The 14327-nt window shown below is 38.8% G+C and overlaps 1 protein-coding gene across 1 annotated transcript in view; it reads right to left on the reverse strand.

Moving 5' to 3' along the window:
• Positions 1-14327, reverse strand: part of nrbp1 (nuclear receptor binding protein 1) — a 94173-nt gene that overhangs the window by 66116 nt on the left and 13730 nt on the right. The window contains exons 2-5 of the mRNA XM_041182800.1: positions 5685-5807; positions 4516-4617; positions 3989-4078; positions 2642-2682 (exon numbers count right to left, since the gene is read on the reverse strand). Of these exons, the coding sequence (XP_041038734.1) occupies positions 2642-2682; positions 3989-4078; positions 4516-4617; positions 5685-5807 (356 nt within the window). The remainder of the gene's footprint in view (positions 1-2641; positions 2683-3988; positions 4079-4515; positions 4618-5684; positions 5808-14327) is intronic.

Raw genomic sequence — 14327 nt, forward strand, 5'->3', positions numbered from 1 at the left:
CCCCCCCACCCACCCACCCCAACACCTTAAACCAGTTTATATTTCACCCCTCTCCTTGGATTCACCTAGTTCTGTTGAAGGGTCATGAGGACTTGAAACGTCAACTCTTTTCTTCTCCGCCGATGCTGCCAGACCTGCTGAGTTTTTCCAGGTAATTCTGTTTTTGTTTTGGATTTCCAGCATCCGCAGTTTTTTGTTTTTGTAAAAACTTTTGAAACTACATTCGAATAGGAAGATTGTATTGGGAGCAGGCAATGAGCTAATTGGTTACCTTTTCTTTCAAAAAAGATAATTTATTTCATGAGTGCTCCTTACACCAATGTGAAATTAGAATTGATTCTTTTGCTAGAAGGATCAATTTCCCCCATATACCCAAGAGTAAACATGCCAAAAAATATTAATAATGGAAAGTCTATTTCTAAGAAAAGGATAAGATTCACATTGGCCAGCGTCTGATCCTCTGCGATCATCCTGGTTTAATGAAGCTCAATTATCTTTTTTACACAAATTTCTTTTCACTATTCTTGAATGAGTTCCACATGGGCCTAGATTTTTTTTAATGACACAGCTGTCGAGTTTCTTAATAGTCATTTAAATGCTTAATTATTTTCAATTAGAACTCCACTATTTCAGTTAATAATATCAGAACATATAATTTAATATAATGACAAAGTCCAACTTTATTTTAGCTTAGCCCAAATAGACAACACACTTGTCATCAACTCCAACTTGTGGACCTACACTTTCATTATAGGTGAACTTGGAATTGAAAATCAGTTTGTACATTTTAATTGTTATTTTTAAACCAAGTTGATTTGTTTTTAAAACACAAAACTTCAAATTTTGCTCAGAAGGTACAAACTCAATGCACAATTTTTTCATTTTACAAGTATAATTTCATCATCTTGCTCTCTGAACTATGGCAATAATTCAATCATACATCTTTTCAATAGTATTTCACCATACTTGTGGATCTTCCGCAACATTTTTAAAATTATTCTTTCAAGGGATGTGAGCATCACTGGCAAGGATTATTGCCCATCCCTAATTCCCTTTAAAAGGTGTTGGTGAATTCAATTCCAGTTGTGGCAGTCCATGTGGTGTAAATACGCCCACAGTGCAGTTGAGAAGGGAGTTCCAGGATTTTGACCCAGCAGCAGTGAAGCAACACCAATATAGTTCCAAGTCAGGATGGTGTGTGCCTTCGAGGAGAGCTTGAAGATGGTGGTATTCCCATGCGTTTCCTGTCCTTGTCCTTCTATGTGGTAGATGTTGCAGATTGTGAAATTGTTCGGTTTGGAATGTGGTGTCAAAGGAAACCTGGTCAGTTGCTGCAGTGCATCATGTATACAGTACACACTGCTGCCACTGTATGTCCAAGGGATAGAGAGATAATGCCACTTTCCTGCACTGAGGGAGATGACCATGAACTAATCGAATGGTGGAGCAGGCTCAACAGGCCGAATCGTCTACTCCTGTTTCTACGCCTGTGGGGAGAGAGTGAATGTTTAAGATGGTGCTAATCAAGTGGGCAGCTGTGTCCTGCATGGTGTTTATCTTGTTGAGTGTTGTTGGAGCTGCACTCATCCAGGCTTTTTAAGTATATTCCATCATAAGTAGGCTTAGGCTTGGGCCTTGAAGATACTGGACAAGCTTTTTCGGGGGGACTGGGTGGTTTGTGGAGGAATGGTCAGGTGACTTACTCGCCACAGAATTTCCAGCCCCTGACCTCCTCTTGTAGTTACAATATTTATATGGCTGGTCCAGCTTAGTTTCTTGTCAATGGCAAACCCAGGATGTTGATGAGCTGGGCCACTGCATTATGGAGGCCATATACTAGATTATTTTGATGTTTAATTAGGGAAAAAAATTTAAACTTAAAATGACTGGTGAACAAAGGTTAGAAATAATTATAAAAGGAAGGAAAAAGGCAACTAGTAAAAGCAAAATCTTGGACTTCCCTCCCTCCCTAACAGCACTGTGGGTGTATCTACACTACATGGACTGCAGCGGCTCAAGACGGCAGCTCACCACCTTCTCAAGGGCAATTTGGGATGGGCAATAAATGCTGGTCTTGTCTGTGAAGCCCACATCCTATAAATGATTTTTTAAAAAATGCAGTAAAATGAAATTCTATCACAGGATAGATGGCTTTAGATTTAGAATTCCAAACTCAAACAATTATTATTTTACAAAAGGTATCCATGATTTGGTTTTGTTCTCAAGTCCACAGGTTAGCTCCCAGTACATTCATGGGTAAAAGGTGCGCTTGCAGCATTAACCTCTATGGATCAGATGGTTTCTAGTTCAATATCTAGTCTGTGTTGGGTTTTATACATTATATTTAATTGGCTTGAGTGTTCCTTGCATTGGGTGGCTTGAGGTATAGCGAACTAAAGAAAAACATACTAGGTCAGGGGTGGGGACATGATAAGAACTGGGCTCGGGTATGATACTCATGTCAATACACTACTAACATGCACTGCCTAGATTCATGCAACTGAATAACACTAAAGGGCTACCAGCATCTGTGGAACCATAGCCAAGCGAGAGACAATGCCTTCAGAAGTAGTAAGCTAGAGGGAAGAAAAAGATGTGTACCACCAGAATTGAGATTCATTGCAGGTCACTGACTTCTTACCTCAAGGCAGACAAAATTTGGGTGCACCATCTCTTCCAAGCCTATACAGAAATGAGCAAAGTTAAATTCAAATGTAAAATACTGCTTTTTTTTTAAAAAAAGATCCAGTTTAAATAATTTGGTTCGTATTTGCAGTCAAAGCAATCCTATGTCATAGATCTAATACCTTGCACGCACTGCCATCTTTTCTAAGCTCTGGGCAGTTAGCTCCAGATGCAGCATGTTGACACTTCTGTTTACTTACCCACCTTGATGTTGGTATTTATTTACAGTTATTTTTCAGAGATCTGGTAAGTTAACCAGCAAGAAAAGCCGATTTCACTTCACAACGTAGGTAACAGACAAACTGGATTCAGTTTTGAAGGGAGCTTCTCTTATTGTGAATGCCCTTTTCGTGGACCTGATCCACAACACCAGCTCTCTTAATGACTTGCTCAAACTGAGGTAACCAGTCAGAAGCTAACAGGAAGGGGGAACATGTATTTAAATCAAAGATGCCTGCTCAATTACGCTGGATGAATGCTCACTCTACCACGTGTGAAAAATCCTAATACAACGCCTTCATTTCTCAATCTTTCCCATTCACAAGTTCACTATTTGAAATTGAGACATTCATCTTTCATAATAACTTCAGGCAATACTCTACAAGGGGAGTGAGCTTTGGCTTAGTATTAGTGTTCCTGCATCTGACTCGTGGTTTTGGGTATAAATCCCACGCTACACAGCTCTAGTGAAAGAGAGCTTCAGCCTCAACCCTGGGTTGATACCAGTTGCGCACACTTGTGTCTAATGCCACTGGAATGGTGACCCCACTGATTGCATCTAGCCAGTTCTCTCACAAAGCTAATGATATGTCCACACAAAAAGGGATTTGTTTTATGGAAAAAACCTAGACCTGCTAGATCAGACTTTAAAGTATCTAATACACCAGCCAACATCAAAACTATCTGGAGTGTTTTCCATCTCTATTCTTGCATCTTACTTTCTGGTGTGTCCACCTTGGAAAGGCAAAAGTTGCCCAAAATGCTCTGGTTAAGATTCCAATACCACCTTCAAAATGCACCCACAGCTGAATATCGGCATACTAATGTAGTGTAAGAAGGTAGATAGGTGTATATTTTCCACCTTATAGCATGCCGAGTTCAGCCACATGCTGTGGCCATGAAGCAAATGCATGCATACATGAGTATTTGCACAGATCCCCCCAAATTAGAGTGCTTCAGACATCCACTTCTGCATGCCACCCAGATGGCCAAAAGCAGCACTGAGTCTTTCAGTAGCAGCTCATGTATGCTCAATACACAGTAGCAAAATATCCCAAATTGTAAACAGTAATTTACAACCCACCTTTTCATTCATAGTTTTGTGGTTTTTCTTAGTTTTCTTCAAAAACTGTTTTAAGCTTCCTGATGACATGTATTCTGTTATAAATATAACCTACAGGAACAAAACATCACATCAATAACCCCTTCAGCAACTCCAAATACACTGAGCAAACATGCTTTGAGAATAGATCATGTGCACTCCATCCCTTTACCTCTTACCCCCTCAATTTGTAATATAGTAAAACAGTTTTTCTCTGTGATTCTTGCAAAATGTACAGAAGTACTTTTCCAAATACCTTTTCTTTAGTATTCTTGAATATTTTTCCAATATGAAACATAACGTATCAAGTTTGAAACTGTTGAACATTCCTTTATCACAAAAAGTATTGAACATTTTTGCACATCAGGTACGAGAATTGGAAATTTTCAACCATAGATTATCCAGTCAAGCGAAAGCTTGTACTAAATTTTCAATTTCAACTTACATGCCAATAACACGGTAGTTAGGTAAATCAGCTAGCAACACTAAGCAGCACTGAGACAGCTTACCCTAGCTTTATTTTCTTTCACATCTGCCCAGTACTTGTGAAATTTCACAATGTTCAGGTGCTCCAGCTGGATGAGATTGTCAAAGACAGCTTTAACCTTATCCTAAGGAACAAAAATGTACTTATCAGCAATGGTTAATATATAAATTTGATTCCTTCCTCCCTTTGTCACAGTTGTAGAAATGAAAGGGGAGGGGATGGAAATGTCTAATTGCCTGAATTATTGAATTGAGGCACCTATTGAAACGGTTTGGACATCCCATTTGGAAGTACTCAATTTCTGGGACTTAAGTTTATTTTTTTATGAATTAAAAGTTCTTGTAACGATCACACTTTGAAAGTACTAATAACAAAGTGAAGTACTTGCAGAATTAGAAGAGACCCTACAAAATACCATAGATCAAGTAAAATCTAGAAGTTTAGAATATAGATTGAGCATGAACACTAAAGACAAAAAGAACGGTAGTTAGAAGGGATACATTAGAAGAAACTGGAGTGAAGATTGAAGTGGATGGTGTCACACTGGAGCAATTAGATAAGTTAATCCATTTAGGACAAATGATAACAGAAGATGGTCATTGTGATGCTGGAACTAGAAGGATAGAGATAGCCAGAAGTAATTTTGTGAAGATGAAGGGTGTTTTAACAAGAGCAGTCAAGCTTGCAACAGGGAAAAACTGATCAGGTGCTACACTCTATCCACTTTCCTACATGCCTCAGAAACCTGCAAAATAAATAAAGTTCTGTAGAAGAAAATAGAGGCCTTTGAAGTGTGGATGCTAAGATGCACACTAAAAATTCCATACAGAGACTACAAGACCAATGAGAGGAAATTGCAAAAAAAAAAAACCTCAAATATGACATCCAGAAAACAAAATGTCAGTATCTTGGCCACTTGGTCAGAACTAAAAAGCTGCAGAGATTCTTCTATAGGGCAAAGTGGAGGGCAACATAAAGAGGAGTCAATCTAGGTGCAGTTGGGTGATGCATGTCACAGGGTGGTTGCGGGCAAGTGGGTGCGTGAGAATGGCGCAAGACAGATGAGCGTGACGTAACATAACAACAGATCTCTTGGTAAGAGTAGCTACAAGCAGCAGATGAGTGAGTGAAATAACATAGCAGTAACCATTAAACGGCTCATATCAAAATAATTAAGAGTTCTATTTTCACCTCTTGCAGCTTAAAATTCTTTCGTTCTGAGAACTGGACTTCATTCCACACAACTTCCACTCCCTCCTCCGTGTCCATTGCCAAGTATGCGCTGTCAATTCCAGGAACATTCCGTTGATTCACCTACAATTAAGAAAAGGATATTCAAGGATATTCATCAATATAAACAAATGCAATTTATGAAAAACTTTATCATTTTGGCATTGCACTTCACTCAGCTGATAAAACTCTGGCCTAAAAGTCAGATTGAGTTCAAGCCCAAAATCAAGACTTGAGTGCATTAGCTAGGCACATCAGTTTTGAGGATCTTGTGTTTCTGCTGTCCTTTAGATGTGGTTACAAACTGAAAATCTGATTGAAAATGAGCACCTGGTTTGCCAAGGTAAAACACTTGGTAATTCTCAGGATATGAAGCATTTTTGCAACATTTTGGAGAGTAGAGGCATAGGGCATATCTTTATTTTGAATTCGTGCCAACAGTTCAATATTCAGTTATGGGAGAGTGAGTTTCTACATTTTTGCTGATTACATTTTTCTTTCCTTTTTCAAGCCAAGCAATCATCTTAGGATTTAGTACAAGAAAAAGCACCAACCAATTGGTCATCAAGTGATTACTGGCTGAAAAGGGTTTTCTCCACCTGAATACACTATTTGAATATAAAGTCCCCAAAATACATCAATGGAATTTTATTTTGTATTTTATAATTATGAGGTTTAAAAGATTGTTTTGTTTTGGGACTCTATCTTTAATTTAAGATAAAATGAATGGGGTCACATGACCTGAAGCCTGCCTGAAAACAAGCCTGGGTGATTTGATTAAAAAGGACCCCAGATTGTTTTCCTGGGAGTGTTTACACTTGGAGACAATGGCAGCAGCCTATGCGCTAACAGTGGGTAGACTGAGTCTCCAAAGATCAAGAAAAATGTTGAGAATGTGAGGTTGCAAACAGATGCACTTTAAACTGTCCATTTACTTCCAACATAAGAGATTTGGGGTCTCAAGGATAACTAATTAACATTTCCACCTGGATACAAGGCCTATGTGATTCACATTGCCATGGAGATGGACTTTGAGAAGAGAAGAGTTAAGATATTCCTGAAACCTCTCAGACAAGTTAGTCTGCCATGATCCAGGAGGAGATCAGCTATAGGCAGCAAGACACTGTGGTTCACTGCACAGAAATGCAGTTAGGAGCTCACGCTTGGATTGGAAAGACCAAACTCGTGAAGAGTTAAACTTGGGCTAGAAGATCTGTCTAACTTTAGCTGGAGTGAGAAGTTTCCAGGAAAACTTGCACTGTGAAAGACAGTTCTGGAATTAAACGTTTCAAGGTAGAGAAAGGAAAAGAACAGAAGTGAACTCTCAGGAGCTAAGAATTACTTTGGACTAATTTTGGGAGAATCGAATGTCTATTAAAAGGACAGTGTAAAATATGCGAAGTGTGTGTTGAAAGTAAAAAGAAAAATTCTGTTCTGTAGTTTAAACTATAAGCTGTGTACAAAAATAGTGTTAGTAGTCATGTTACAGTAAAGGTCTTAAAAACATGAAAACTTGCATTATTCTTTCAGTCATCTGCTGAACGTTCGAATTTCTTGTTTTAAAAGTTATTGGTCTTTTATGGGGATCGTAACAGTATATACAGCATTAAAATCTGCCTTGCTAATGGAAGAAAAGTCAAGACTGAAATCTGAAACAAAAGAATAGAAGATGCTGGTTGGTTCATATTTGATTTGAATAGGTTACCCTCAACCCTTAGCAATATCAATGTGACTAATCTGGAGGAAACTCCAGATGCTGGAAATATGATGAACAAACTATTGTAATACAAGTAGAAAGTGTTTGAATTGGGCAGCTCTATTGGTATGCAAAAGGTACATTGATGCTTTTGGAGAAGCCAGTCCTGATAAAGGGTCAAAACACTTTCAGAGCGTGTGTGTGTAGATCTGCTGTGCATTTGAAGCATTTTCTATTTTTAGTGGAAGTAAAATTAATATTTCAAATTCTTATCAGTTGTAATTCTCCCTTTGTACCAACTTATTTCTTCAGCTTGAGTTTAAATAAAGAATGCATAAAAAGGATTTTCAGAAAATTAAAAACATTAGAATTTTTTCAACCACAGAAGTCACCTTCTTTCGCCTTGCCACGTTTCCCTCATCATTAATTGGACAACTTTACATAATTTAAAATATTGTTATCCCATATCAACTACAAGTGCAGATCAAGTGATCCTGCTGGGAAAAGCTTCCCATGAAAATACACAGCTCTCCACGTTCTACAGAGACAGGCCTTGGCTAAAATATCTGATTCGTCAGTATATATGTGGAGTGGGAGGAGAACAAGTGATGTCAGAATAATCAGGAAAACTCAAGTTTTATGAGCTGCTATAAGGGCAATGAGCTGTCTTTAAGGGAAATTAGCCATCAAACAAGATTGACCAGCTTGCATTACTGCAGTATTAGCAGGTAAAACTAAGAGCCTCTAACCCAAAGTCAATCAGAAATGCGTATCCAATTCTATATACAAATGTTAATCATATGTGCGCATGAATATATGATGGTAAACAAGTTATTTCCTTCATTAATTATGTAAGAAAGAACCATTAATGGTTAAGAATTCTTATGCAATTTTCTCTCTTTTCCTTACTCCCAGTTCATCTCTCACATGCATCCTGCAACCTGAATTTTCAAACATTGCTTCAGAGTCCTCAGGTCCACACCAAACAATGACAGAGTGTATGTAAAACAGGATTTTATTGGAGTATTTTTGATGGTATAAAGATTAGATGGTTACAAATATAAGGCATACAAAATTACCTCCAAGAAATTGCATTACAGTGGCCACAGGGAACTATACAAAAGGTTACTTTGGGAAAAGTTTCTGGCTTACAAGTCCTGCACAAAATATTTATATAGCTAAATTGAAATTAGTATTTTATGAGCTACAAGTGCTTAGCCAGTAGGCAATGAATACAAGCATCACCTTAAATCAGTAAGCTCACCCCATTAGTACAAAACAAGAGAAGTGAATTCTACTGAAAACAGTTTTGCTGTCAATAAAATTGATATGTTGAAATAGATAAAAATTTAAGCTGTCCAGACAACTATTTGTCTATCACCCAGTTTTGGATGAAATGCATTTTTCTCCACCACAAACTCTGTTCCCATGATAATGACTCCATCTTCCCACCTCCCGCCCCAGTCACTGTCTTGCGCTGAACTACATGTTCACCAGCTTGGAACTATTCTCTCCAGCAAAACAACTGCCTACTTCCACTTTTGTAATACCACCTGCATTTTCCCTTATCTCAGCCCACACACTGCTGAAATGCTTGACCATGCCTTTATCCATTATTTCATTACTCTCATGGCCAACCTCCCATCCTCTATGCTGTATAAACATCAGATCATCTAAACTTCTGCTGCTTGTACCCCACGTCCTGCTCCCCTATCACCTCTTGCTGTACTTGCTGACCTATATCAGTTCCCTGACCTTCTCTATCACAATTTAAAATTCTTGTCCTTGCGTTCAAGTCTCTTTCTGGGCTCACCCCTCACTCCAACATCCTCTGACTCTACAACCCTGTCCCAAACTCTACATTGCAATTCTGGATGTTCATCCTGCTTTTCCTTTTCTATACTGGCAGCTATGCCTTCAGCTTTACACCCGAGAAGATTCTCCCTAAACTCCTCCCTCCCCATTCTACTGTTTAAAACATTTTACTCTGACCAAGTTTTTGGTCACTGCTCCCAATATCTCCTGTGACTTAGCTTCCATTCTTTTTGATTATTCTTGTGAAGGACATTGGGCATTGGAATACTTTTCTGCATTAGAAATTATAAATTATTTGAAGTTCAATCTAATTCATAAATTAAGCTAGCATGGGTTTGTAAAAGGTAGATTGTGCTTTACTAATCTAATTGAATGTTTTGATGAAATAACAGAGAAGGTTGATGAAAGGAAAGCAATGAATGCTCTCTGTACAGATTTTTAAAAATGTGTTTGACAAAGTATCAAATAAGTAGTTGGCTAACAAAATTGAGGCTCATGAAATAGGGGAGGAGAGGGAGGGATGGTCAGTGTCATCTTGGATTTTAAAAAATTGACCTAAGGAGAGGAAACAGCATGTCATATTAAATGGCTATTTTTCCAAACTGAAGGATAGTAGACAGTAGTGTTTCCCCAAGCTAGGATTACTGCTTTATATATCAAGGATACACAAGTTGGAGGTGGGCCAGACTGTAAGGATGATACCAATAGATTGTAATAGAACATAGATAGGTTGGCAGAATGGGCAAACAAGTGGCAGATGGAATTTAGAGAAGTCTGAAGCGATGCATTTTTAGCAGAAGGAATAGGGACAGGTAATATAGACTAAATGACATAGCTCTAAAGAGTGTACAGGGACAGGAGTACCTAGGGATTCATATGCATAGATCTTTGAAGGTGGCAGGACAAACAGTTAGCAAAGCATATGGGATCCTGGACTTCATAAATCGAGCTACGTGTACAAAAGCTGGGAAGTTATGCTGAACCTTTAAAAAGCTCTGGTTAGGCTACAACTAAATTATTGCATTCAGTTCCGGTCACCACATTTTAGAAAGGAAGATTGCGAGGCTCCTTTAGAGGATGAGAGGAGATTTACCAGATGGGGATGAGGGATTTTAACTACAAGGTTAGGTTGCAGAAGCTAGGGTTGTTCTCCTTAGAGGACTGGAGGTTGAGGGGAGATTTGATAGAGGTGAACAAGATTATAACAGGCTTAGATAAAGTAGACAAGGAAAAGCTGCTCCCAATAGCTGATGGCACAAGGGCTAGAGGAGACAGATTCAAGTTTTAGGGCAAGAGATGCAGGTGAGATGTGAGGAAAACCTTTCGCACAGTGAGTGGTGATGACCTGGAACTCGCTGCATATAAGGGTGGTTGGTGGAAGCAGGGATGATCAATGATTTCAAAAGGAAACTGTACGGGCATTTGAGGGAAATAAACTTGTAGTGCTAAAGGGGTTGAAGAACAAAATGGGATGAATTGGATTGCTCAACAGAGAACAAGCCTGAACTCAATGGGCCAAATGGTCTTCTTATGTGCCTTAATGGCTCTATGACTCCTTCCTTTCTTTTCTGGACTGAGGAAATTGGAGAAAATAGAACTCTGACATTTAAATCAAATAGTTAACTTGCACAAATGGAAAGGTCTACTGAGCAGACACCATACCAGTTTGGCCAAATTTAAGGAAAACATTCAGGACTTTAAAAACATGCAAGTATGGAGTGAATAAAGAGTTACATTGAAACGATTCAGTGCATCAAACAAGGGGATTGGCACATTATATCATGCTGGCTTGTGATATGTCTTGTGAGATGCCAACCTAGGATATTTATTTCAAAACTAAACAAACAGATCATTTTGAATTGAACCAAGTGGTCCAAACAATAATACATTTACCTAAGTCAGAAGGTTATGGGTTTAAGACATTCTTCAGAGCCCGACAGCAATACTGCATTGTCAGACCCCAGAAGTTAAGATAGTAAAGATTTCATGGCACTGGTAGGGAGTTCTCCCAGTGTCCCAGCCAACATTCTTCCCTCAACTATTACCAAAAATAGATCAACTGATCACTTCTTTCATTGCAGTTCATGGGATTTTGCTCTGTGCAAATGACGCTCATTACCTACCTGACAGTGACTACATTTCCAAGTATTTGTGTGAACTGTCATGGGATATTTGAAAAATTTTTTAAATTTTTATATAAATGCCAGTTTTTCCATACAGCAGACACGCAACTAAAGTAATGAAGTGATCGGATGCTTTCACAACAAAATATATGACAATTATATGAAGGCAACTTTTCTTCAGGAGCGGGGGACTGGAAGATGAAAAAGAGCGGGGGTGGAGGGGTGGAATTAATGGTAATCTACAGCCTTTTTTGGCAAAGGCCACTCTTATGGGAAGCAAACAGTGAAACATCTTGTGCAGCATCTGCCATTAAACAAAGAACACATACTACAAATGAATAGACACAAGTGTTCCGTCTGATAATGCTAACCTATTACACAAAAAAATCTTCAGCCAAACAGAGGACTGATTGCGAGCCCGAGAAAATACTGCAACAAAAATATCTGACAAGCTAGTTCCAACTGATACTAATGAATTTACTCATGTTACATAAGCAACTAGACTTCTAGCGTCCACAGTATTTTGCTTTTTATCAGCAACCTTACTCGGGTTATATAAATTATAATGGCTTGAATGGAAAATTTTATTCAATATAACTAAACAGTATTGCTCAAATTGATCACATTAATAGCACTGCATTGCTATGAGAAAAAAATAGATACAACCAGTTATCAACTGACAATGGTCTCAATGCCAGGAAACACAATTGAGACATTCACTGTGTAAACCAGGTTCATGTCTGTCCCCAGCATGACCCCTTTTCCATAAATTAGTTATGCTGAAATGCACTCCAAATTAATTATGGGTATGCATATGCCAATGAAACTAGGTGTCCATCAAATTTTCTGCTTATAAACAAATACAAACATTTTTTAACTTGAATTTAACATTAAGCACGGGGAAAAGTACCAGAAAAATTCACTGTGTTCAATATTTCAAGAAATAGCTGAAGGTACTGGACATAGCAAAGGAAAACATCACAGCTGTAGTGCTGATGCCGGGTGCTCCAGAACTTGCTACACTTCAAACCAAATAACAAAACTGGCATTTAAAACTGCCGAGGTTTGTCCTATCCACAAGAAGGAAAAAGAAATGTGAATTAATATAGCGCCTTTTACGACTGCAGGCTTCCCAAAGTGAATGCAATGAAATACTTTTGAAATGTAGTCACTATTACAACACAGGCACTTGTACACAGCAAGCTCCCACAAACAGCAATGTGATAATGATCAAATAATCTGTTTTTGCGATGTTGATTGAGGGATAAATATTGGTCAGATTATTAGCTCCCCTGCTCTTCAAAATAGCTCATTAGCATCTATTTCGTCAACTAGAGAGGGCAGACAGACTTCGGTTTACTAAATTAGCTGAAAGACTGCAATGCAGCACTCCCTCAGGACTTCATCCTTGATTTTTGTGCTCAAGGCCTGGAGTGGGACTTGAACTCAACCATATGACTTAGAGGTGAGAGTGCTACCAGCTGAACCATGGCTGACACAGTAACTCTTTCGAGTACAAACCCGTTTCCATCTGTTTCAGATGAAGTTACATTGTTTCATAGTTTGCCATTGTGAGATTTGAACTCTTGATGGCTGACACAGTAACTCTTTCAAGTACAAACCCGTTTCCATCTGTTTCAGATGAAGTTACATTGTTTCATAGTTTGCCATTGTGAGATTTGAACTCTTGATGGCTGACACAGTAACTCTTTCGAGTACAAACCCGTTTCCATCTGTTTCAGATGAAGTTACATTGTTTCATAGTTTGCCATTGTGAGATTTGAACTCTTGATCTTGGGGTTACAAACCCAGTACTATAACCACTTGGCTATTTAGGCCAAGCTGGCTGACACAGTAACTCTTTCGAGTACAAACCCGTTCCCATCTGTTTCAGATGAAGTTACATTGTTTCCCATTGTGAGATTTGAACTCTTGATACTCTTTCGAGTACAAACCTGTTTCCATCTGTTTCAGATGAAGTCACATTGTTCCATGGTTTGCCATTGTGAGATTTGAACTCTTGATACTCTTTCGAGTTAACACGTTTCCATCTGTATTCAGATGAGGTTACATTATTTCATAGTTTGCCATTGAGAGATTTGAACACTTGACCTTGGGGTTACAAACCCAGGACCATAACCACTTGGCTATTTAGGCCAAGCTGGCTGACACAGTAAGGAGGATAATTCTAACCCAGTCAATTAATGCCCCATCAGCCTATTCTCAGTCAACAGCAAGTGATGGAAGAATAATCATTAGTGTTGTCAAATGGCACTTAATCATCAATAACCTTTAACTAAAGCTCAGTGTGTGTTCCACCAGGACCACTCCGCTCTAGACCTCATTACAAGACACAAGCTAAATTACAAGAATGCAGTGAAAAGTGACTGCTCTTGACATCAAGGCAGTACCTGACCAAGAGTAGCTCCAAGGAACCCAAGCAAAAATAAAAATTAATGGTAATTTAATCGGGGTTCTTCACTCATGATTAAAGTGTGTGCATCTCCTTTTTCAATTCCTCAAATAATTCCGAAGTCTATACCTGCATAAAAGGTTGCCCTGATCAGTCAATGCCATACAAGTGCTGAGCAACAATCATCCCCAAGAGAGCCTGGACATTCAATGGTGTTACCATCGCCAAGTCTCCCACCAACACCCTGGTGGTCACCATGAACTAGAAACTCAACTGGACCAGTCGTGTAAATGACATGGCTACAAGAGCAGGTTAGAGGCTGCGTATTCTCCCATGAGTAAAGCCTGTTCACAATTTGCAAGGCAGAAGTCAGGAATGTGCTTAAATACACTCCACTTGCCTAGATGAACACAGCTACAACACTCAGATTAATACCATACAGGACAAAACAGTCCATTTAATCTGCATTGCATCCACTAACCCAAAAATCCATTCCTTCCTCTACCTCCTTATTGCAGCCAGTGTATTCTACCAAGGAGATGCAATGCAACGCAACA

Source organism: Carcharodon carcharias, chromosome 2 (assembly GCF_017639515.1).
Source record: "Carcharodon carcharias isolate sCarCar2 chromosome 2, sCarCar2.pri, whole genome shotgun sequence".
Lineage (NCBI taxonomy): Eukaryota > Metazoa > Chordata > Chondrichthyes > Lamniformes > Lamnidae > Carcharodon > Carcharodon carcharias.